The sequence below is a fragment of the Chrysoperla carnea genome, chromosome 2 (assembly GCF_905475395.1).
Source record: "Chrysoperla carnea chromosome 2, inChrCarn1.1, whole genome shotgun sequence".
Taxonomy (NCBI): domain Eukaryota; kingdom Metazoa; phylum Arthropoda; class Insecta; order Neuroptera; family Chrysopidae; genus Chrysoperla; species Chrysoperla carnea.
This window is the reverse complement of record NC_058338.1, coordinates 91722540-91749199: the sequence shown is the minus strand read 5'-3', so window position 1 is coordinate 91749199 and position 26660 is coordinate 91722540. Positions and strand designations below refer to the sequence as shown.

The 26660-nt window shown below is 28.2% G+C and overlaps 1 protein-coding gene across 3 annotated transcripts in view; it reads left to right on the top strand.

Annotated features, from left to right (window-relative positions):
- The window catches only part of LOC123291901 (dual oxidase maturation factor 1-like), a 198513-nt gene extending 176432 nt beyond the window's left edge, over window positions 1-22081 (top strand). For all 3 annotated transcript variants that reach the window (XM_044872356.1, XM_044872354.1, XM_044872355.1), the window contains exons 6-9: window positions 6774-6985; window positions 19219-19429; window positions 20073-20339; window positions 21344-22081. In XM_044872356.1, coding sequence (XP_044728291.1) covers window positions 6774-6985; window positions 19219-19429; window positions 20073-20339; window positions 21344-21356 — 703 coding nt within the window. In that variant the 3' untranslated portion in view covers window positions 21357-22081. The remainder of the gene's footprint in view (window positions 1-6773; window positions 6986-19218; window positions 19430-20072; window positions 20340-21343) is intronic.
- The last annotated feature ends 4579 nt before the right edge of the window (window positions 22082-26660 follow it).

Here is a 26660-nt window from a genome sequence, read left to right as displayed (position 1 = left end):
ACCAACACGAAAGTGTTACCAAAAATGAAATTTTGTGTGTCAACTAATGAGTATTTAGTACACCTTCCGTATAAACAAGTCGATTCTTTGTACGGATTATGTGAAATTAATTATTAAAAACAGCCGTTTTTACATGTAGTTGTGTATGAAGAAGTAGTAATAAATGTTGGTTTTTTAGTCAATAAGTGCTTTTAAAAATGTTTTACCATCTACATAAATATTCCTCAAGTTTTAAGCATTAAAAAATTATATCAAAATTAAAAACTTTTTTGGTAAAAACATAAACTTTGATAATTATCTTTGCCCTAAACCGTACAGAGAATCGATATGAAAGGATGATTAATTGATAAATAAAATTTCAAATTTTTTTGATCATATTCATTTTTTGGGTATCCAAATACCTTAAGGAGGGTCCCTCACCATTAATAGAAAAAAATAAATTAGTAGATAAGGATCCAAATTTTTAGTATGTTGTAGTTAACGATACATATTATTAAATCAAAAAAAAATTTGGGTATCTTATCGATCAATTAAGAGAGTAATTAATTAATTAAAAATACACTAAATAACATAGCATGATATGAGGATGATTATGTTATTTAGTGTGTTTTTAATTAATAAAAACTCTCTTAATTGATCGATAAGATACCCAAATTTTTTTTTGATTTAATAATATGTATCGTTAACTACAACATACTAAAAATTCGGATCCTTATCTACTAATTTATTTTTTTCTATGACTGCCGAGGGAACTTCCTTAAATTAAAAATTAATTTTTAAAAGACAAGTTTTATTGTACTAAAAAGTGGATAATAATTATTTCTATGAGTCACTCATATATGACTATTTGTAAAAACTTTAAGCGCTCCCAATTACTCGTGGTATTTTAATTTGAGTGCCTCAATCATTTACAAAATTCATGTATGAGTAACTCATAGAAATAATTATTTTCTACTGCACCCTCTGAAGACACGATTTAGACAACAACCACTCAAATATGTAGCAGTTTGGAAATGTAAAATCCTACGACTGGCTCTTGTTCTATATATATGTATGTATGTTATTATTTATTAATTTATTTGTGAACGTGAAATCACTATGCAAATATCATTTTTAAATAAATTTAAAAAAATTTAAAAAAACAATAAACCACACGAATCTTCAGTCATCCATAACCAAGTATACAAGCTACAAGCTACAAAAGATAAGGTATCACAATTAATTATAAAAATTATAATGAATTATCTTATTTGTTTATTTATTTTATTGCTTTTTTTAATTAATTTATCCTTTTAAATAATTCATTGAATATTAAATCAATAATGAAAGACAGAGAGAATATCAAAATACAATCTATCTTTTTCGATTAACTAAATTGTGTTAATTTAACTCGAATGAAGTATATTCCAATTAATAATTAACCAAATTTCATTTTTTGACCGAAACTACAAAATAATCTTTATTTTCGTTAATAACAAATTTTCGATATAAAACCTTTTTTTTTCAAACGCTGATGTATCGAAAATGGGGAAGAAAGATAAAAAATGTCAAAAGTGTGTAGAATAGGGTATTATACTATATTTGAAAAAGTACTTCAAAATGTTGATTTTGCTAATAAAAAGCCACAAAAAATTTATTTTGGAAACCTTTTTTAAACTGTCAAAAACGGCAGCATCCAATTTAGTGACGTAATATCGGTATCATTATACGAAATAACACAAATAAGTTTGACAGATAAATTCATAGACAACTAATTATAATAAATAGTAATATTTTTTATCTATGAATATATTATACCCAGCTGTCTACACTGAACTAATTGATGGTCTATGGTTCATACCGATATGACATCACACCAGGGCTTGCCCGCGTTTTAAGTCACATCATATACAGTTTCAAAATTACGATTTTTAATTTTAATATCATAAAAGAAAAATGTGCTTTTATGACTCGAAATCAGAATATTTAAGTATATTTTTACATAAATTTTAACTTTTTTCAAATTTTATAATTTATTTTTCACTACCGAAAGTACTCTATTGTCCAAAATATAAGGTCACATAGTTTTCACATCAAATTGTTGACCAAAACCACAAAATAATTTTTATTTTCGTCAATAACGAATTTTCAGCAAAAATCCGTATTTTTTTTAATGCTTATGTGAAAATTGTCACGAGTCAATAAATAACTTCTTTCAAACTAAACTTTTGATCGGAGCCACAAAATAATCTTTAGTTTCGTCAAAAACGAATTGTCGGCAAAATTAGGAGTTTTGATTTTCAATTGAGTATATTTGAAAACGGTGTCGATAGGTAAAAAATGCCAGAGTTAAAAAAATGCTAGGAATTATGCAAAATATGAAATCCAATTTTTTTTTTAAATGTTAAATAAAGAAAATATGGTTTCCGGAAGTAGAATACTTCTGTACCACCCTATGGGCGTAAATCGAAAAAACACAGTATGCATAAATAAGACTTTGTTGAGCACACTCATACAAACAACAGAAGAGGAGACAATTCCTGGGTTAGACTATTTTTAAAAGCTTTTATTTAACTTGCAATGTATGTATGTATGTTACGGTGGATTCTTTGAACTCAATTTTGAAGTAGATATCTTCAACCGATTGAGCTGAAATTTTGCATTCACATTTAGTTTGGATGATAAAGTTGCGCCGTCCTGTTTTTCCCATCACTTCCACCATATTTTATATAAATACAATTTTTAGTCTTAAATTTAAAATTTTAATAAAAAGGGACAAGGTTTTATTGTACTAAAACGTAGAAAATAATTTTATCTATAAGTCACTCATACCCGACTATTTGTAAAAGCTTGATTCGCTTAATATCAAGTATCAAGTTTTCGATGAATCGAAAAGCAATTAGGCATGTGGAGTAGATGAGGCGTTCCGATTCATTTTTGATATTTTAAATTAACCGCCTCAAGCTTTTACAAATAGTCGGGTATGAGTGACTTATGGATAAAATTATTTTCTACTTTTTAATACAATAAAAGAAAGTTTGTCCCTTAAAAAGTATTTTTTATTAAACATTTTTTTCGGTTTTATTTCCTCGATTAATTGGTTCAGTTATTCAAAGATATCTCCCAAACTCCATACAAAGAACAACTTTCCCGGATTTAATTTCAATGAAATCTTAAAAACTATTTGTTAAATGATCAAATGAACTGAATTTTCGTGTTTTCTGAGTTCTAATTACTCTATGAAAAAAATCGGGATAATAAAATTCAGTGCAATTTAAAACACTATATAAAAATTAAATATTGATTTAATAAATATCCTTAAGAGATATAGAATATCATAAATCAAAAATTTATAAAAGTTTGATGAATTCAATAATAATAATTATTATACTATTTTTATTAAATAGTAATATATATAAAAGATAAATAATTATTATTTATAATTCATTATAAATATAAATATAAAATAAAATAATAATTCATAAATTACAATTATTATTCTGATTCCATATTATAATAATAATTTTTCTTTATTTTTTCTACCGTATAAGATAAGTATTACCTTTTATTATTTATAGATATAGTCAGTCATAGGCATTCATGTTATTTTTATAAATAAATAATTACACTTTGGTATTTTATTTATATGTTTTTATCCTTGAGTATTGTAAAAATATATAAAAATAATTACTATATTATTAAAATATTAAACAGCGGAAATTATGATATTATTAATTAATTTTAACACCGTAGGGTAGGTATAGTGTAAGTATACAGAAATTGGATGTATTATCCGTTATAAACGAATTCAGTCATTGACCACATTTTAACCCTAAAACAAGTGAAAATAAACAATTGGCTGAATTAATTGATGAAATACCATGTATAGACAGTGTTAATTACGTAATCGTTTGTTTTTTACGTCATGTAAGAAAAGAAAGATAGCCACTCTTACACACAAAATAAAAAGACTATCTTTCCTCTCACTTTACATAGTAATAAACAAACACATACATATATACAAAACATGTATACTTGCTACAATACAAAACGAGCACACAATGATGTTTACAAAAAAATGTTTCAAACAAAAAATGTTGTTTATTTTTTTATGACCATATTTACATTGAAACTTTTGTTCTATCTCTAAAGCTTACAAGATGGATCCTGCAGACTCAAATCTCAATTGACCTATGTTGCTCTTTTACGATCTTGACCTCGTCCTAAGCACGCTGTAAAACTTTCAGCTTGATAGTTGATAAAGATAAATGTATGCAATTTAATTAAAGATATAATTTTACTTGCTATTAGCAAAATTAAATCATACTAGCTCGACCCGTGAGGAATTCCGCTCCCGTAGTTACCGTAACCCGGGGATACCCTGTACAGGCCTGGTCAGACTTTTGTTAGGGAGCATTTTATTTCGATCAATAGCTTAATGTGTTTCGATACCAAAACGAAAGTGTTACCAAAAAACTGAAATTTTGTGTGTCAATTAATGTGTATTTAATACGCCTTCTGTAAGTCGATTCTTTGTACGGTTTACGAGAAATAATTTATTAAAAACAGCCCTTTTTACATGGTGATATATGAAGAAGCCGTAATAAATGTTGGTTTTTTAGTCAATAAGTGTTTTTAAAAATTTTTTACCATTTACATAAACAACTTTTATCAATATTCCTCAAGTTTTAAGCTTAAAAATCATACCAAAGTTAAGAACTATTCATAAAAATGAAAAACCACTTACTTTGATAGTTAATTCCTCCTAAGACGTACAGAGAATCGATATGAATTTTTCACAAAAGACGTATAAAAGTATGATTAATTGATAAATTAAATTTCATATTTTTTTTCATTTTTATTTTTACGATATCGAAATACCTAAAGATGTTGAAATGAAAATGATAAGAAAATTTTTTAATTTGATTTATCAATTAATCACCCTGGTATAGGTCATTTTTTTAAAAATGCATATCGATTCTCTGCACGGTTTATGAGAAATGTGTTCTTGATAGAAAAACTTACTTTGATATTTAATTGCTTCCGTTCAGAGAATCGTTGTGAAGTTTTTACAAAAGACTGATAATTAACATACATTTTGTGTAAAAAATTCTGATAAAAGTTGAATTCGCTTATTACGTTTAACATAAACAATATAAGTTACAGAATGAAATTACTTATTATAAATAATAACTTATTCAATAATCTTTAATGGTTTATTTTCTCATAATTTTTAATTACATTTAGTTTCTTTTTGTTTCTCTTTCTCAATAGTGAAACATAAATTAGATTATGACCTATATTTGTATGTATTTTATATACAGATCTGTATTTTGTAATTTCAAATCTTTGTACATCTCGAAAAATCTACATCAAAATTCAAAAAAATTTATTTTGCTTTATCGCATACCTAAAATTTATCCAACTTCCAGTCATGTAATCGCAGTAAATTTGGGTCATATTTTTCGAATTTTTGATCAAATTTAACGTATTTGTGTTAAGAATAATGGAAAATATGACCTTAAATTAGTGGGTTTCAAACAAATTCATTCAGATTGGATAAAATATGGGCAAGATATCAAAAAAATGTATTTTAGTATTTTATGTCTAAAATCTAAAAAATTTAATTATTAACCTCCGAACCAAAAAAAGGGGCGGATAAACCGATTTTGATTTTTTTTTGTTCTTTTAAAAGGTAATTTAATGGGTAGTGTTCTTAACTATGTTTCAAGAACGAGTATAGAGTTCCGTACTCTGAACTACTAAAAACTAGGCGATGATTTTCAAAATCGGTTTAGTTTGGAGAAGGAGAAGGCTCTAAGGAAAAGGTAAATTAATGGCGAGTGTTCTTAGATACGTTTCAAGTGCGAGTTTCTGAACTTGAAAATTTTCTTAGGGGTTTTTAAATTTTGTAAATTTTATTTTTTCTCTATAACACCGTCATGGGCCAAGTATGTAATCCCACTAAATTTTAGTCATCTTTTACAAATTCTTGGTCTAATTTAGCTTATCTTCATTAAATTTTAAAAATAGACTGTCGTGGTTTCTACATTTGGCACAAAGACAATTTCTAACGAATAACTATTGCTAAAAATTGAAATCATAAAAATCAAAATCAAAAAAAAAAAAACCTTCAAATTGGATTTAATATGTGCAAGATAATAAAAGAACTTGATTTTTGTACTCCATGGCGTCACCTATATCTAAAAAAAAATTGATTTATCTCTATTACACCCAAATTTTATTAAATTTTGATAAATAAACTATGTAATTACATTAAAGTTAATGTTAAAGTTGACTGATAAAATTAATAAATAGGCAACTTTAATTACGTATACGTTATACATGTATAATAGTTTTCGAATATTTAATAAACACTTAACATTTACGTCATACAAGTTGCCTAATTAATAATTTTTTAAGTGAACTTTAACATTGATCATTTTATTGAATTAAAAATTTATTGTTTATTAACAAATAGAAATATTTGCGCCACTAACGCATGCGTTACTAATGATATTTGGCACCTAAGAAATGCATTCCATGAGATTTTAGCAAAATGCGAGCGGTTTATTTCATTTTCCTTTATTAGCCGATTTTTGTAACATCTTTTACTGTATCTTCATTAAATTGGCATAGAAAAAGTACTATCTACCCCATGACGTCTAATGACTTAGAATTCGTGTACGAAGTCAGTCGCGTGCATTAGCTATTATTATTTTCTATGAATAAATTGAGCTTTTATTTAAATATATTTTTTAATTTATTAATAAAAATTATTTTTTATTTTACAGGACATCATTCACAGCATGGCTATTAATGAATTTATTACTGATTGTGGTGCCACGATATGGTGCCTATATGATGGTTTTTACCGGTATCTTATTGCTGTGCACAGATATTGTTTATATACGTTTAATACCAGAGAATCCATTGATTATCCGATTTGAAGGTGGTGCATTAGAATTTAAATTAGGATGGTGTTTTTGGATTGTACTATGCGCAGGTAAATCATTCATTCTTATTTAATCAAACTATATACAGGCTGTTCTTTTTAAGTTGGCATATAATTAATCGAGGAAAATGTTTTGAACTAAAAATGTTAGTTAGTCCAGGAGGAATCGGTGTTAATTTCGCGCGCTCACAAGTAATTTTGAGCTTAACTTTTGATAACTTTTGAAATATAAATTTTAAGATAATTGGTTTTTGGAGAAAATTTTATTGGCCTAATAACTAGGCCAGTGTCAATAACTGGGTCTTTTACTTTAATTTCCGTTTTAATAACAAAAAAGTAATATAAACTGATAAAAAAAAGTAATTTTAATAACATGTTCCAATTTATGCTTAAATAACTTTTGAAAAAATGATTTCAGAAAAAAATTTATTAAAAACAAATTGTAGACAATTTATTAATAACATTGCTCTCCTTAACAATCTTGATAAAGTTGATAGTTTTTAAGATAAATGATAAATAATGATTCAAGACACAGAGAGGCCGATGCAACGCATAAGTCAGATAGAGACAGCGATACTTAAAGGTAAGCGACGCATACTTGTGAGCGCGCGAAATTAACAATTAAAAAAAAGATATAAACAATGAAATTTTTTTAAATCTCTATTAACAATATTATTAACTATTGTATAGAGAATTTAAAAAAAAATATTACTTAGACATTATGTTTTTTTTAAATATATTTTTCATGGGTCGAAAGTACCCAAATTTGAGATTTTTCGAACCTTTAAAAATTCATATCTTTAAAAATTTTAACTTTATCGTGAAAAGTCATAGAACCTTTTTTTATTGGTATTTCAATAAAGAATATAAAAAAAATTTGTCCGGTTGAAAAATAACAATTCCTTGCAATTGTTTAAACAATTTCGGTTTAAACAATATGGCACCGGGTTGCGCCATGGCAACATGCATTTATATCATTAGGAGGGCAATTTGAAGAGGATCGCATAAAAAAATTGAGGTGGAATAGTTTTCGGTACTCATGCGCCGATTCCTCCTGGACTAAGTTTCAAAGGCACACATCTTATACAGGCATTCTATCTTAGTTTTCATGTTCAATTAAAACTTCACCCTGATGCATAACTGACAAATATTAGATGAACATTTTGAATTAGAAAGTTGTTCTTTATAAATACAAACATTTTTTGTTTGAAATATTTTTTTTATAAAGCGAATAGTTTAGACAGTAATTGATAGCAAAAATCTAGCTTTTTGTGCGTTTGTTTATTCAATTTGAACAAAATTGGAATTTTGGAAAAAAAAATTGGAAAAACAAACCACTATTATTGGATTTATGGGAAAATTTTTTTCAGAGAGTGACAGTTTTTTCAAAGAGTAAAATTCACAAAACAATATACGAAATAACAATTTTGATATGAAAAATCAATTTTGGGTAAAACTCTTCAGTCCGTTTTTGCCTAAACTGTACGGTTTGCGAAAAAATGTTTTAAACAAAAAACGTTACTTTTTTAATCAATAACAACTTTCTAATTTAAAGTGTTCATCTATCGACTACTAGTTATGGAGTAGACTGAGCTTTTCATTGAGCTTGAAAGCCAAGGCCAAGTTTAATGTCTTCGTAAGATTCGCAACTACACACCCAAATTTTTTCGCTTGAAGCAATTTTATCGATAAATATTATTTTTCAAGTTTCAAGCATATGTCTGTCCATTTAAAAAAAGAAACCCTGTATATGTACCTTATAATAGTGATAACTGGAAATTTTTGGAATGAGTTGATACGAGATAATTTTCCATTTTTCATAATTTTTCAATCCTTTGTATTTGGGTCTTACCGCTTTTCTTAATCTTTTTAAAAAATATTATATTTTAATTAAATATAATAACGTCAAGGCGTCAATGTGGCAGTCAAAAACAGGCTTAAATCTCAAAAAATGGGCAGTAGACTATAAAATGAGAATATCAAAAAATGATAAGTGGGATACTTTTTATTAGATAGTTCAATCATAAATTTTGTTGTAAATTAGTCTGGTTCCATAATAATAAACTGCAACTCAGTTTAAGCCTGTTATCATCGTAGTTCTATCCTTAGATATCGATAGTCGTATTGCAAAATGTTTCACCAATACATTCAAAGTTCTCTTTGTTAAGTCAAAATAATCTTTAGCTGAAGAGGCTTTTGAAATCACAATTTAAGTTTTACCTACCCTTACAATCACGCTGACTAGGATGCGAATAGAGAAACTAATATTGCATAAAGTAAAAAGAAGCTCTCGATATCCAATTTGTTGGCAGATGTTTTCGTTGTTTTATTAAAACCATATCCAAATCATTAATTTATGCACAACTTTCATATTTTAAAGAGAAAGCTTCACATTTTACTGATATTTTTTTATATCATCTTAAAATGTCATCTGCCTACACTACCAACAGTATAGACCAGTATCTAGCTCTAAAAATAGGGTCCTGAGTCTGATTTAGATGCCACTTATATTGATTTTCATTATTGAATAAAAAATCATTCATTTCATGCGTTTATTTTCAGAAATAATGTTTTTGCTAGTTTTTTAATGCAACTGTTCTCAAGTGCTAGGCATACTTCATACCTTCCTAATTTCAAACACAAAATAAATATCAAAAATTCAGTCGTCAACTTTTTCGTAACGTTGCTATCTTTTTACTATTACGAGCTTGATACCCACCTGCTTCGTTGGGCTTAAAAGTAAAAACCATCGCGTTATAACCTACACTGCTCTTTCTCTCACTTAACTCCCTTGCATAACATTTGAAATATTAATAGGGATTATTTTACACAGGTAAAATATATGTACAGTTTTCAATTTTTTTTAAACGTAAAATAGTCATAGTTCATTCATTATATCAGAACAGATGGCCATGAAAATATGTCGTTCATCATTTTTACAGAAATCTATAATTTATGATCCAAACCGATGCTCATAGAAGGCGTAGTGAAACGTCATAGACTTAAATTTAATTGTTTTTTTAATTTTTTAACAATATATCTTTATAAATTATAGCTCATGTGTTACTTTGATCTATGAACTATATTATTGTACGGTTTCCTTCAATTCCATTCAGTAGTTTTTGCGTGAAAGCGTACCAAACATACTTTCACTTTTATAATATACTAGCGACCCGCCTCGCCTTCGTATGAGTGCTTTGCTGATACTAAATATACTTCAAAATGTTTCTTGTTCAAAAATGTGTTTATTTACTTTATTTACGACATTACATTAAAAACCTCTAAAATGATCATTGTTTCTCTACTATATTATGCATGTATTATACATATAAACGTTTCTCTTGAATCACTCTATCTACTAAAAAAAACGCATCAAAATCCGTTGCGTAGTTTTAAAGATCTAAGCATATATATGGACACGCAGTGGGGAGCGACTTCGTTTTATAAAATGAAGTGATTATAGTGAAAGGATAGGGATGAGTGTCGTTTTGATAGGACAAGGACTTATGATTCATTTTTCAGGCTAGATATCGGTCTATCATACTTTATAAAAACATCGATTAAAGATGATCTAGCACCAATCATTCATTGTATCATCTTCATAATATATTTTGCATCAATATTTTATTTAAAAAAAATCTACATGTCATATAGATCTTGTTTATAGATCATCGATCGATTGTATCCTACCTTAATATGATACATAAATCAATTAATATACATAACTAATTTTGTCATGTCATGATTCTTATGTTATGGACAAGGTCGAATTTGTTTATAAAAATAAAGTAAGTACTCAATACTGACTGAGTACATTACCCATAAATAAATATATACGCCATACGGGTATGTGTGTGTAATTAAATATGCAAGTAAGTAAAAAGTACACACGCATAAAAAACTTAGCTACCGTATATATTTTATTGGATTCTGCATATAGAACTGCTTAATTTTTATTTTTTATACCATGTATATATGAAATATACATAGTATATTAAGTTTCGTCAAAAGTTTGTAACGCCTAAAAATATTGATGCTACGAACAAAATTTTGTTAAAGGTGTTCATAGAATCACCTAATTAATCCATTTCCGGTTGTCCGTCCGTCCGTCTGTGGACACGATAACTCAAAAACGAAAAAAGATATCGATCTGAAATTTTTACAGCGTACTCAGGACGTAAAAAGCCAGGTCAAGTTCGTAAATGAGCATCATAGGTCAATTGGGTCTTGGGTCCGTAGGACCCATCTTGTAAACCGTTAGAGATAGAACAAAAGTTTAAATGCAAAAAATGTTCCTTATAAAAACTTTTGTTTGAAACATTTTTTTGTAAACATCACTGTTTACCCACGAGGGCGTTAATTAGGTGCAAATTTTATAGTATGTATTAATATAGGAATAGCAAAGTGAATATCTTTTGTTATTTACGTGACGTCAAAAAAACAAACGATTGCGCATCAACACTTGCGCATTATATGAGAATATCAGTTAAATATGTCAGATATGTATGTATGTGAAATGTGACAGAGTTATCAACACTGCCTATATATGGTATTTCAACAATTAACTCAGTCAATTGTTTGTTTTCACTTGTTTATTGTGTTTATTTAAACCCAGGTCCTTGGCGACTGCACTTAAATGCAAAGTTTGGATAGTTTTTGTAAAACGTCTAAATCGAGGTTTTTTATAAAATATTATTTCAAACTCTCCAGATCCTGTCAATTTGAGTTTTGACGTCCAGCACTATTAAAACGGGGGGCAAAAAGGGTGCTTAACGAGCCAAACTTCTCTTTACGACTTTTTTTGAAAGCTGCGTAATTAAAGGAGCATGATGAAGTCGTCATATTTAAGCTATTGGTCTGAAAAAATTCAGCAAATAATTTATCGGATACTATGACCACTTGATAACATTAATAATAATAATAATCACGCTTTCTGTACCGTGGCCTATATTCACGATTCTGAGAAGTTAATATTAAAATATTGTTTGCGTATATGTACTCAGCCATGTTAAAACGGCGGAAGGGATTGGGACGGACAAACAGTTTACTCTGGATTAACAATTAGAATAATTTTTTTCTTCCTGAATCCAATTCTGAAGTTCATGCAGATAAAACTCTCATTTTGCTGTCGCTTGATTTCTTTTATATATAACCATAATTATAAAACTTAAAAATATTTTAAAAATTCCACTTAATGGTTAAAAGAAATAGTATTTTTCAAATTGGCTGAATTTCGCAACTAAAATGTACAAAAATCTTCGGGCCGAAATCAGATTTAGTTTCTTTCTAGTTTGCGGACTAACCCGTATAAACGAATGAAATTATTTAACCCGCCAATAATTTCTTTTCAAATTTGTCAAAAACTGATAATAATTTACAAAAATTTACAAAAATTGCTCTCGTTATTTGAAGTTACCTAAAAATTTTATTTGAATGTTCTTTCTTGTATAGTTTTGGAGAAAATGGAAACTTAAGTTTTAGCCTAATTTATGTCCTCGCGGATAAATAAAGATATTTACGAAAAATATTTCAAAATTTTTCATGGTTTTTTATAGTACTTTAAAAAGTGTACCATGTACTATCTTCAAAAAACTTCTTTGTCAACAATTCAACGTTAAATACTCCGAATTTCAATCGTCAAAAACTCGGAAAGTATTGACTTTTGAAATATACTTAAATGGCTTTTTTTTGCTTATAATTCATCCTTCTATCAATTTCCGTTGTCATTTTTAACATAAACTTTCCCAATAACGAGTCTCCCCTATCATATGGACAAGATCGCACAAATTTTTATTTTTAACTTTTTTAAGTAAGCTTTAAACAATGCAGTCGAACAGTTTTTATTAAGACTCATTGTCTATCCCTGGATTCCGAGCTTTTAACATATTTATACCTTACGAATCTCTGTTACTCCTTATTAATAATTAACTTTAAAGTTTTTAATTGACCAAAACTAATGCCTTCCATAAGCCCATACTTTATATAATCAGTGTAGGTATATATAAACAAAATAAGTATATAATATAAGAAATAGGTATATTGTAAGTAAGTAAGGTATCTATCTATATGATTATAATAATATGGTCCATGGAATGTGTTGTTCTGTGTTAGTATGTCAATGTACATACATATGTTATGTATTTATATTGTATTGTATAGTCTATCATCATTTTTATACCATGTATATATGAAATATACATAGTATATTAAGTTTAGTCCCAAGTTTGTAACGCTTAAAAATAATGATGCTAGGAAAAAAATTTTGTCATAGGTGTTCATAAAATCACCTAATTAGTCCATTTCCGGATGTCCGTCCGTCCGTCTGTGGACACGATAACTCAAAAACGAAAAAAGATATCGAGCTGAAATTTTTACAGCGTACAAAATACGTAAAAAGTGAGGCCAAGTTCGTAAATGAGCATCATAGGTCAATTGGGTCTTGGGTCCGTAGGACCCATCTTGTAAACCGTTAGAGATAGAACAAAAGTTTAAATGTAAAAAATGTTCCTTATAAAAAAATAAAAAACTTTTGTTTGAAACATTTTTTTGTAAACATCACTGTTTACCCACGAGGGCGTTAATTAGGTGCAAATTTTATAGTATGTATTAATATAGGAATATCAGTTGTGTGTGTGTCTATTTAAAAGTGGATTTCTTTTGTTTTTTACGTGACGTCAAAAAAACAAACGATTGCGCACCAACACTGTATATACATGGTATTTCAACAATTAACTCAGTCAATTGTTTGTTTTCACTTGTTTTATATAGATTTGTTATAGGATACATGGTAGTAGGTACATCCTAGCATACTGATATACGTACGTATAACAAACATATGGAGGAGAAAGTTAGAACGTGTACATATGCATTTATATTTTATATACGCCAGTCAAATTATACATTAAAATTGCAAAACGCGATGTAAAGCTGCTTTTTTGGTATTTTATTTGGTTTCAAACTTTTCTTTGAAAATTTAAGCCTTTTCAAGGCATTTAAGGGAGTTTTTAAAGTTGCAAATTTTTAATTTATGATCAAATTGATTCAATTTTCAACCCTCACTCCCCACCATCATTAAGCATACACTAGTAGGCCTCTGAAATAAAAAGTTACATTTATTGAAAATTTAACCCTTTTTAACCGACTTCAAACAAAAATAGTAGGAGGTTTGCAATTCGACTGTATTTTTTTAAATGTGTGTTACCTCATAACTTTCGAATGGGTGAACCGATTTTAATGATTCTTTATCTATTTGAAAGTTGGTGCTTTCCGTGTAGTCTCATTTCATTGTGGTCCAGTTCTGACAACGGCATCCATGAGAAAACCATAAAAGTCTTAAATTTGCATTAAGTATGCACGACAAGAGGACTGATTACTCAATATCACGCGAAGCGATTTCGATGATTCTTTTTTTAGTGACAAATTAGTAAGTGTACTTCAGATTCACTAAAAATCACATAATAAAAAAAACTTTTAACAAATAGAAAACCGACTTCAAAAGAAAAGCTTTTCCAAAACAAATTAATATGCACTAAAAAGTAAAAAAATAACGATAATACAATGAATGTAGTTAAAATTATTGTTATTTTTGGAGTCAGTGTCAGCCAAGCGAATGTAGCAAACTGTTCTGACAGAGTTGTGTCCTTGGCTGACACCGCCTCCAAAAACAACAATAATTATAACTACATTATATTATCGTTATTTTTTTACTTTTTAGTGCATATTAATTTGTTTTGGAAAACTTTTTCTATGAAGTCGGTTTTCTTTTTGTTAAAAGTTTTTTTAAAAGCATGTAAGGGAGTTTATAAAATCAAAAATCTCTTTGTACGTCATTAAAAGTCTTAATTTGCAAAATAATGGTATTTTTTATTTTAGAGGTCTTCTTTTATGGGCTAAAAGAGGAGGAAATGGGTGAAAATTGAATCAATTTGATCATAAATTCAAGATCATCAACTTTAAAAATCCTCTTAACAAATCTTCAAAATTTCTTAAATTTTTTTCAAAAAAAATGATATTACTTATTTTAGGGGCTACTTATGTGGGTTAAAAGAGGGGAGGAAGGATAACAAATTAAACATTTAAACTGAAAGTTCGAGATCAGCGACCCAAAAATCCTCTTATACGTCATTAAAAGTCTTAATTTGCAAAAAAAAATTGTCTTTTTCATTTTGAGAGTCTTTTAGACCCCCCGAAAGAGGGAGGAGAGAGGTGCATAAAGAAATTTATTAATAAAAATATCTTAAATTTCGGGTTACTTTAGCATTTTGACCTTTTTAAAATCTTTTAAAATTTATTTTATCCTATCTGATTTAATTTGCGATTTGAACCCCCTTCACTCCAGTGACACTTGGGTTAAAAACTAAAAATTTCCGCTTTAAACCATATAGATTTTTTTAGGATAGTGTTCTGAAGCCAGTGAAAAAAACCCCAACTCAATACATCTAGCAAAATATTTTTTCGTAAGAATTAAAAATTCTAGGTTCATTTATTGTACTATATATTAAAAATTAAAAAAATAAATCCTACTTTCCACACTACATAAAAAAGAGAAATAATATAGGTACTTACTTACCTGTAGCAGGTATTAGTATTATTATTATTATGTTCTGTTCTTGTGAGTTGTGATAATGATTAAGTGAAAGTAACAATAATAACTAACATATTTATACCTCTAAGTATAAAAACATCATAATTAAATCACATTGTCTTCATTTTTTAATTGAATGATACATGATTTATTGATTTCATTCTGAAAACCGAAATCAAAAATTGTCTGTCTACCAGTGAGATAATTGATAAACACATTAATATTATTATACCATGTATATGAAATAATATATCAAGGTATACTAAGTTTAGTCCCAAGTTTGTTACGCTTTAAAATATTGATACTATGAACAAAATTTTGGTATGGGTGTTCACCTAACTAGTCCATTTCCTGTCGTCTGTCTGTATGTCTGTCATCACGATTACTCTAAAACGAAAAGAAATATCAAGCTGAAATTATGTTATAACGTGCTTAGGACGTAAAAAGTTACGTCCTAGCGTGCTTAGGACGTAAATTGTGTCTTGGGTCCGTAGGACATCTTGTAAACCGTTAGAGATAGAACAAAAATTTTAATGTAAAAATGCCCCTTATCAAAAAATAAACAACTTTTGTTTGAAACAAATTGTATAGGAATATCAGTTATATATGTGTGACATGTATGTATGTGTAATGTGACAGAGTAATCAACACTGCCTATACATGGTATTTCAACAATTTACTCAGTCAATTGTTTGTTTTCACTTGTTATTGTATAAGGTTTGTGCGGTTGTTTTGTCCGAAATTTTTCTCAGTTTTAATTTACTTTGTTTTACGTCACTTTTCGGGACTTCTTCAACGCTTGATTTCAACTTACCGTTGTATACTACCAGTCTGCGGTGGCTGCCACTATTTTTCCATAAAAGTATATGTTGTAACCAAAAAATCTCACTTGAGTTTATTCAACCCGCTCCGAAACCGCCAAAAAGATTTGTCTGCCACAATTTTTACCGGTTTATAAAAATGGATGCTTTGACTTACCGTTACTTCCAGATGATTAGTTTCCACTATTTTCCCCAGATTTCAGATCAATCGGAGTTCTAGGAAATAATTTAGAGGTTTAATCCTCGGTTACTGGAGTAGTATGAAATATATCAAAGTATATTAAGCTAGTCCCAAGTTTTTAATGCTTAGAAATACATTTTCATATGTACGATAATTTAAAAACAGAAATAGTTATCGAGCTGAAATTTTTTTGCGTGTTCAGGGCGTAAACAGTGATTTTGAGTCCGTAAGCAAGCAACGTAGAGCAATTGGGTTTATATTAGGGCAAAAAATAAGTTTCCATTTTCTAAAAAAAAAAACTACAAAGGAATAAAGTTGAAACTTTATAGATATGCAAAATTTTCGGGAAAAATGGTTGCCATTTTATCCTACATGAAGCTTTTCGTTTTTATTAATTCTTATTTTATAGAGTATTTCCATAATTAACTTAGTCAATTGTTTATTTTCACTTTAGCGGTAATCACAAAATTTGATATTTTTCGACTATAATTTGTAAAATAGAAATATTTATCGAAAATAAAATTGTAGAAAATAAATTATACATATTTATGGTCTTGAAATGAAAATTATAATTATATAGTTTTGACTATAAAAATGAGTTGAAAGTTTTGAATTTTCATTCTTGTAATTTTTTTGGAATGAATAAAATAATTTACCTAATCCGAAAATAGGCAATATTCATGAAATTTAATTTGGTTCAAATATTTTTTCTTCCGTAACTTTATTGACTAGACATTTCAACTAAACCATTATTTTAGTAATTAACATCTTTTTAATTAATTAAAATTAATTAATTAAAGTACAAATTCAGTGAGGGCATTTAAAAATTTCTAAAACGGAAATTCAAATTTTAATAAGGGCGTGACATCATATTACTGGCTTGTCATATTTGTTGACATACTGTTAACACAAGTACTTACATTTTATATGGTATTACATTGAATTTTATTATTCTACGACTTTTTATTAATAACGAGTGTAAATTCTGTTGTTTTTTAAAGTGTAATTTTTACATTGAACTGTCACCAATTGACAGATCACAAATTAATATGTCATCAACAGAGAGCGCTAAAATACTGCGTTTAAACATCTCAAAATTATTATGTATTTTAAATATTTTTTACACTAAATTACAGTATTTTTAAATAGTATTTATATTTTTTACTATGTTATAATGGTGTAAACAATGAATTAAAAATATAAAAAAAATACATGAATATTCCCTATTGGTCTGATCTGCTAAGATCATACCTATTACGAATTTTTTTTTTTCTCTAAGTATACTTGAAAGAAATTCTCCATTTCTTTTGTTGTTTGTTTATTTTTAAAATATTGAATCAATCAACAACGTATGAATAATCCTTTTTATTTATTTGTATAAGTTGTATTTCATCAATATTATATTATAGAGTTCATTCAAAACTGGTAGCAATTCCGGTTTGGTTATTTAAATTTTGTATATTCAAGTTTAAATAATCTGCTATAATTAAAACCCATGTTTTGTTAGTATAGTATTAAATGACGCAGATATATTTGGAAACTATTATGGTGTAAACTTATGTTGGGTGTGTAGGCGAACATTTTACGCAGACATTAAACTTGACCTAGGTTTTCAAGCTCAATAAAAAGCTCACTCTACTGCATAACTGGTAATCGATAGATTAAGGTAGTCCAGCTCTTTGAGCAAGTATGGTGAATGCCCATTTTTTTTGCGGTGAATGACAGTTCAAAGTCCCTTGATCACAATTAACCCAGTTTTGGAGCCTCTTGTGGGAAAAAATTTTGAATTTGTTCATTTTAATTGTGATTTTTAAGAGAGTACCTTATGGAAGAACTCACAATAATGTTAAGTGTACAAAAATTATTCGGTGATTGAGCTTCAAAAAAGTTTCCATCATTTTCAAATTCATCACAGATTCATTTTATTACATTTACGTCACACAAATTGCCTAGTTTAAGATATTTTTAGAGCATTTTATTATTATTACATTTACGTCATATAAATTGCATAAATAATGATGGCCGAACCACTTTATAACTTTAAATTAGAAAGTTGTTGTTGATTAAAGAAGTAACATTTTTTGTTCGAAACATTTTTCCGCAGACAGTACCGGTTTAGGCAAAAACGGACTGAAAAGTTTAACCCAAAAATTGTTTTTTCGTATCATTATTGTTATTTCGTATCATTGTTTCTGCGAAATCTAGACACTCTTCGAAAAAACTTTTCCAATAAATCCAATAAAAGTGGTTTGTTTTTCTAGAAAGACTATTTTTGTTTAAACTGAATGAACAAACGCACAAAAAGCTAGATTTTTGCTTTCAATTAGTGTCTAAACTATTCGGTTTACAAAAAAATTTTTCAAACAAAAAATGTTAAAGTATTTATAAAGAACAACTTTCTAATTTACAGCGTTTATTTAATGTTTGTCAGTTATAAATCAGAGTGAGATTTTAATTGAAACTTAAAACATAGATCGAATTCAATACTTGTATAAGATTAAGATGTGTGCCTTTTGAAGCATTTTCCTAGATGAAACTTTTTTTCGAATTTCACGTTTATATTAAGTTTAAAAAAAACCACCCGGTATATAGGATATCGCATGGCAAAATGATTTTACCAATGCTTATCTGGACTTATTTTCTCCTGATTATAATTATTAAACTACTGATATATTTGTTTTTTATTTATTTTTTATAGGTTGCATATGTATTTTTGAAGGGATGATTATATCTGCCGTAGATTTAATTTATCCGAATAGATTTTCAACAATTTTAGAAGTGGATTACGATACACCATACGATCGACATATTATCATTGAGGAGAGTCATGATAAACGTTATAAGAAGAAAACGAGTAATGCAAAATTAGAGGATCCACCTGGAGCAGGTTTTGGTTCCAGAATATTAAGGTAACGTTAAAAAATTTATCAAAGTGTTTCGATACCAAAACAAAAGTGTTACCAAAAAAACTGTGCATAAAAATGAAAAACCGAACAGAAAATCGATATGAATTTATCACAAAAGACGTATAAAAAGATGATTCATTGATAAATAAAAATTAAAATCTTTGGTATCATTTTCAATATACGGTATCGAAATACGAAATACGGTATCGAAAGAAAATTTTAAATTTTATTTATAAATTAATCACCCTTGAATAGGTCTTTTTTAAAAAATTCATATCGATTCTTTGTACGGTTTATGAGAAATGTGCCCTTTTTTGATAAAAAAAAAATACTAACTCTGATAGTAAATTTCTCCTAAACCGTTCAGAGAATCGATATTAATTTTTCACAAAAGACGTATAAAAGAATAACGGATGATTAATTGCTAAATAAAATTTCAAGTCATTTAGGATCATTTTCATTTTTTCGGTATCGATCTTAAGATGGATTGTGCAAGAAAACGTACCGGTAAAAATTTTCAATTCGTACTTCATTTACCCGTTAATATGTTCGAGGACCGTTGTCGCTTACTCAGGAATCTAAACCATTAATTAGCAATCATGTTTTTAATATTGGGTTTGGTGTAAAATTCCATTTTCTATTACAGGCGTTTATCGTCGAAAACAAAAGAAGAAAAATTAGCAGAACGACATGGTTTAGATAATCAAGCATTTGAATTAGATCCGCCAAAATCACCATGGCGATATCCAATGCGACGGATACAAGCAACAAATAATCGCCATCAAATGATTCGAATGGATAGTCGTGATTCAGCGAGTAGCTTAGCAAGTAGCATGGGTTTATCATTTTTAAATAGAGAGCGAGAAACTTTACCTCCAATACCAGTTCATAAAGAATTGACTCGAACATTAGGGTTTGTATAACATCTTACTCTTTTCTTCGTTCGCCGTTCAAAATCTAATTAAGGTATTTCCAGCATGGCATTTGCAGTTCCTATACTAAAACTACGGTAAAACCGTAATTTTCGACATAATTTTTTCACAGATTAAGAATAGGGCTTACTATTAAATCCCCAAGTTTCAGAAATTTAGACCGCTTGAAACTTGACTTGACTTGACTTATTTTCTTTATCTCCTGTGTGGGCATAGGGCATTCAGATGAACTCAACACCCGCCCGTGTCTCTAGCAAGCGCCATCAACTCGATCCAAGTTTAGTCACTGCTTTCGTTCTCTCTCAATAGTCCTCTTCCATGTTTCTAGGGAGAGAAACAAAGGTTTCTCTTTTATTCTGACTCTTTGCCGATTCCAATCTAGGGCCCTCCTTTCTGTAGTTTAATTTGAATTTTTTCTGAATCTGTAGTTTAATTTGTGGCTGACCTGTTTCTCTCCGCAAATCAACCGCTTAAAACACGAGATGATTAATGCATACGATCCCAATTTTGACAATTTACGTCAAAATTAGTATCTCGAAAACAAAGCGAAGTGATTCTTTTGTTCTTAAAACATCCCCTTCAACTCTCCTACCTTTTTGTTTCAATTCTGTCGAGATAATTTTTGTTAATGTCGTAAAACATATGTGGGAGGGCAGTGAGTTGTACATGCTTTGAATGGGGAAATCGCGAACTTTGCAGCTGATTATCTCACGATCTTAACAACCAAAAATTCTGCGACTTCGATATCTCACAGCTAACATTATTCTGAGTCTGTGCAAATAAATTTGCCAAATCTGCGACATGTACTTTCATGCTGGAAATACCTTAAAGTTAAAAAAGTAATTAAAAATTTTTAAAAATTCCATTTTATATTCATGAATAATGTCGCCTCTGTAATCCCGCTAATTTGATAACGTAAGGTCCCTGATTCAACCGAGCATGGAAAAAGACTTTTTATAATAATTTTTGTTTTATTCTGTTTTAGAATTCAAACATAATGGAGTGCCTTAGAATCATTACAATTTTGGACTGGAAAACAAAAAACTTTCGCAACTATAATACAAAATTATTTGATTTCTTCAGTTCAACTAGTGAATTTTTTTTATTATAAATTAAATAATTTTTAGTTAACTTAAGAAGAGAAACCATACTTAAATTTACTCAAAATAAAAAAAATGAACATTGAATAAAAATCAAACGAACAAAAAGATTTTTCTGTATTGTGGTAGAATCTTGCCAAATTAGTATAGTTTATTATCTTCAATTCTTAGGGCCGAATACGGCCATTACAAAACACATCACATCACATGATTTATATTTAAAAATGTGCCTTAATATTTTAAAATAACTTTTTAACATTTTGTCCAAGTGCGTTTATTTTTTAATATTTCACAGTAATTTTGACCTTTCTATAAATTTTCTTATTTTTGAAAGCCTTATCAACTAGATTTCTTCAAATAATTTGTTTAAAGAAATAATAAATTTCTACAAACGATTAAAAAATAGCGCCAGTTGATGACGTATGAATCATTCATTGCGTGATAAACTGCCGCACACATACAAGACACATAAATTCAATCATTTTCAAATATCAACTTCTTTCAAGAAACTTATTTTTCAAGAATAGGTCAATTTAATTAAATCATTTAGATTCTTTGAAAAAACGCCATATACTCCAATCATCTTAGGGGTTCACCTCGGAATCTAACGTAATAAGCTGAATTTTTGTACAAACCTTTATTTTGATAGTACAAATCATGTTCAAGGTCAAAGGTCTCAAAAATCAGTTTTTTTTTTATAATATCTCGTTTCCTTTGCCTTCAATCGGATTTACATTTAATATAAAAGTTGTAGAGGATAAAATTCTTTATAAATTTTGGCTGAAACTTTTTTTTGTACGTTGAACCGTTTTTGAAATAAAGGTGCAGAAGATGGAGCGCTCAGCTTAACGTATTTAGTGCTGGGTCAATATTTATAAATATAAGGTATTAAATAATTATTTAAGTAGTATTTAATGAAGAATCAATTAAAAAAACCGTATAATTGATAGTGTCAATCGTGAATCCCAGTCTATTATTTGGTTTTTTTACTTAAATGTTTATTAAATATTACTTAAATAATTATTTAATACTTTATAAATATTGACCCTGCACTAAGGTGCGTATAGCTGAGCGCTACGTCTTCTGCGCCCTCTATTTCAAAAACGTTCCAACGTATAAAAAAAGATTTCAGACAAAAGTAGAGAATTTTATCCTCTACAACTTTTATAATAAATGTTAATACGATTGAAGGTAAAGAAAACGAGATATTCTGAAAAAACTGATTTTCGTGACACTTGATCTTGAATATCTAACGACACGCACACGTGACCATGTGTAACCTTTGAGATAACATTTGTACTATCAAAATAAAGGTTTGTACTAAAATTCAGTTTATTCCATTAGATTCCGAGGCTGACCACTTTTTTTGACAAAGATGATCGGATTAATAGATTTGAAAAAAATTTAAGGGTCCTAATCTACGAATTTTTTTCAAATTTCGAAATAAATAAAAATTTAATAAACGCACTTTATTATGCCATATATTTTATGATTTTGACGTATTATTTTCAATTTGTATACTATTTAAAAAAAAAGTTTGAATGAAATAAGAAAAAAAAATCATTATGAACCTGGGGGTAAAAAACAATATTAATTGATTTAATTAAATTAATTGATGATTAAAACTTAAGAGTGATTTTTTATTGTGATATAAACTATTATTTGAACTATAATTATAATTATGTTTAATATTTTAAGTAAAAAAAACATTGTAATTTTAATTAAAATAAAACAATAAATATTTATTCGCATTTATTATACAAAATAATTTATTAATTATAATTCAGTCGATAGGGATTCTTATCTTGTAAAAAATTGAGATTGAAACGATTTTGATACAATCTTGTTTGATTAAAAACAAAAATCAAATTTTCAATGTAGACTAGATTCCATCTTGAAATTTAAAATGGTAATTGTAAAATTACGCCATTTTTAATCCAAATTAAATTAAGAATGTAGAATTTTTTTCTTCAGAGGAATATTATCAATATTTTATCTGAATACCATAATTTCACTTGTTTAATAACGCCATAAAACAGATTCCTACAAAACTACAAAATTCCAACAGGCTATAATTTTAAAACAATAAAGTTTTACTATGTTTGAAAAAGTACTTCAAAATGGTGATTTTCCTAATAAAAAGCCACAAACAAAATATTTCGGCAAAATAAAAATCCTTTCTTGCCATAAAATTAAATTAAATTTTAAACCTTTTTATCCTCGCAAAAACGCTGTCAGCCATTTTGGTGACGTAATATTGGTAAAAACAACAGTCGTGTGTACAATTATTATTTGTATAAAGAAAAGGTACCGTTTCTATTTCGGGGTCACTTCAGTAAGGTGTATTATAATGCTGACGCTGGACGCTGAGTTTGAGCCTCAAATTAAGTCACGTAATCAGTTTAAGCCGTGCTGCCATCTTGAACAGAAACTTAACAGCTTTGAAGATATCGAATTTCGATATTAATGAACGTTTGTCGCTCCTTTTTACAATTGGATACTGAGCATAACTCTATTTTTTCAGCTAGGTGGAATCCTAATTTGTCATCATGCATCAAGCTGCATCATGTTACATCTTTAAACTTACAAGATTAACTCAAAATTGATTACTGGGAAATACAACTCGCCAACAGGCGATAATAATTCGTACTAATTAAAACAAGAAGTGGCCCGATCTCAGTAGTTCCAATTAAGACTACCAGCGGGCAATACTTATAATTTTTAAAGACCAACCAAAATAATCAAATTCAAATCAGAAAAATCCCGCCAACTGGCGATAAAAATTCGTACTAATTAAAACAAGAAGTAGACCGTTTTTTCCGCAGGTTACTTACCATTTTTCAATTACGGTTTAGGTATTCAGAAACATATATGTTGACTCTTTTATTCAAGACGACAAAATACTCAACCGTTCAACGATCAAAACGACCATATTAAAGTTTCTACCTCAATTATTTCAAGAAAAACAACTAGTTTTGATTCCTACAGATTGAATTCTAATTTTGTTTAGCATACAATTTTGAATATTTTTAAAATCGTACTTAACAATACTTAGTAAATATATTAACGATTCGTAGGCATATAAAATGAAACACTTCGAGTATCATGAAACGTTTTTGTATATTTTGCTCTTTAAAAAACTATTTTTATTTAATAATTATAGTTTAGTACACATTGTTTAAATAATTTCAAAATAATCAATTATAAATAATTTAAGATGTAACTAAAAAAATCAATTGTTGTAAATAAAACGGGACAAATGTAAATGAAATAAAAAATAAATTTTTTGTGTGTAAAACAGATTGACATGAAATGCTGTGCAATGTAGTTACTAAGTAATTTTTAATTATAATAATTATAAAAAATAGATTAAAAATATACTTTTTGGAACCTGTAATGTAATTTTTACTATTCATTGAATAAAATCAAAATGTTTCATTATTTAATTTAAGAAATTATTTTTACAATGTCCTTAAAACAATGTCCTAAATTTCAAACTTTTTTAGTCTACCCTCATTCCTCAAAAATAAAAATGTGTATAGAGCGGGCTCTGGATGGAGTTGACTATGCAAAATATATGACGATTGCATTTTGTCAATTGATTCTTGTTCAGAAAAGCTTAAGATTAATATTGCGGAAGTTTCCAGAAAGCCTATTGGTTCAAATTTTGTATATCCGCCCTTCCACAGAAACACTTAAATGTCATTTTTTTGAACTAAGTAAAAGCTACTCTAGCCCATGTGATTTGTCTAGCCCAAAAAATCTGTAATTACACTTCAGAACTTTATAAAATATGTTCAAAGACTATTTTAGGATTTTCATAAGCTCAAATATTTAATTTTTTAGCATTGTTTTTCAGCGTTGAAAATGATCTTTTTGAAGTTTTCAAAACATTAAACTCAATCGTTAAATGAACTCAATTTTTGTGGTTTTAGAATCAAAATTAACCAATTTTGTTGAAAACAGGTATTTACTTAAGGAGTAAAAAAAACATGAAAAATGTTTTTAAATTTTATGAAATTCGGTTTTCAAGGTAATTTTTACCAAAAAATAGGTAATTCATTTTAAATTTGGGTGAATAGTTTTAGAGATATCGCTTGAAATAGCTGATCGTAATGAACATGATTTTTGAAGTTTTAAGGCAAAATTACCCTTTATATCCCTTATATAAAGCAGGTGTGACGGAGTTGGTTACGTCCTAGACCTGATATCTAGATGATCCGGGTTCGAATCCCGACTTCTTAGCTACGTTTCAAGAAAACCGGTTCAGTTTGGAGAGAGCTAAATGTATATAGAACTTGTATATATGGTCCGCTCAAAGTAATGTTTTTACGTGAATTTATACAAAGGCAAAAAAAAAAAACTAAAAAAATAGGAAGGTTCCGACATCTAATTTAAAACCCTACTAACGCGCAGTCTAGGACTCAAAAGTGATAAGCTAGCGTTAATTAACGCTATATATACATAAAAAACGATTTTTAGCCAATATCTTGAAGACCACCAACTTTATAAAAAATTCAAACAAAAATCGTCGGAAATTTTTGTCCGTAAAAAAATTTAGAATCAAAAATTTTGAATCTTTAGCCTTTTCCTAAATTCGGGAAAAACGGTCAAATATATAATTATATGCTTATTAACAATATCTTGAAACTAATGAATTTTATAAAAAAAATTTTCAAACAAAAGTTTTTCCGTAGGAGTGAACAATTTCGATATCTTTAGCCGTTTTCAAAACGATCAATTTCATATATATTTTTCGTTAATTATTCAATCATTGAGAAATGTATATAAAATTGATCGTTTTGAAAACGGCTAAAAATATCGAAATTGTCCACTCTACTTTATTTTAGGAAAACAATTTTCCAAAAACTTTCGTTTGAAATTTTTTTTTTTATAAAATCAATTAGTTTCAGGATATTGTTAATTAGCATATAAATATATATATTTGGCCGTTTTTCCCAATTTTTGGAAAAGTGGCTGAAGATATCAAAATTTTTGATTCTACATTTTTTTTAAGGGAAAAAATTTCCGACAATTTTTGTTTGAAACTATTTTTCATAAAGTTGATGGTTTTCGAGATAATCCCAAAATCCAAAAATCTTTTTTTTATGTATACAAAGCGTTAATAAACGCAACCCTAGCACTTCTGAGATTGCGCGTTAGAAGGGTCCAAAACTTCCTTTTTTTTAGTTTTTTTTTGCC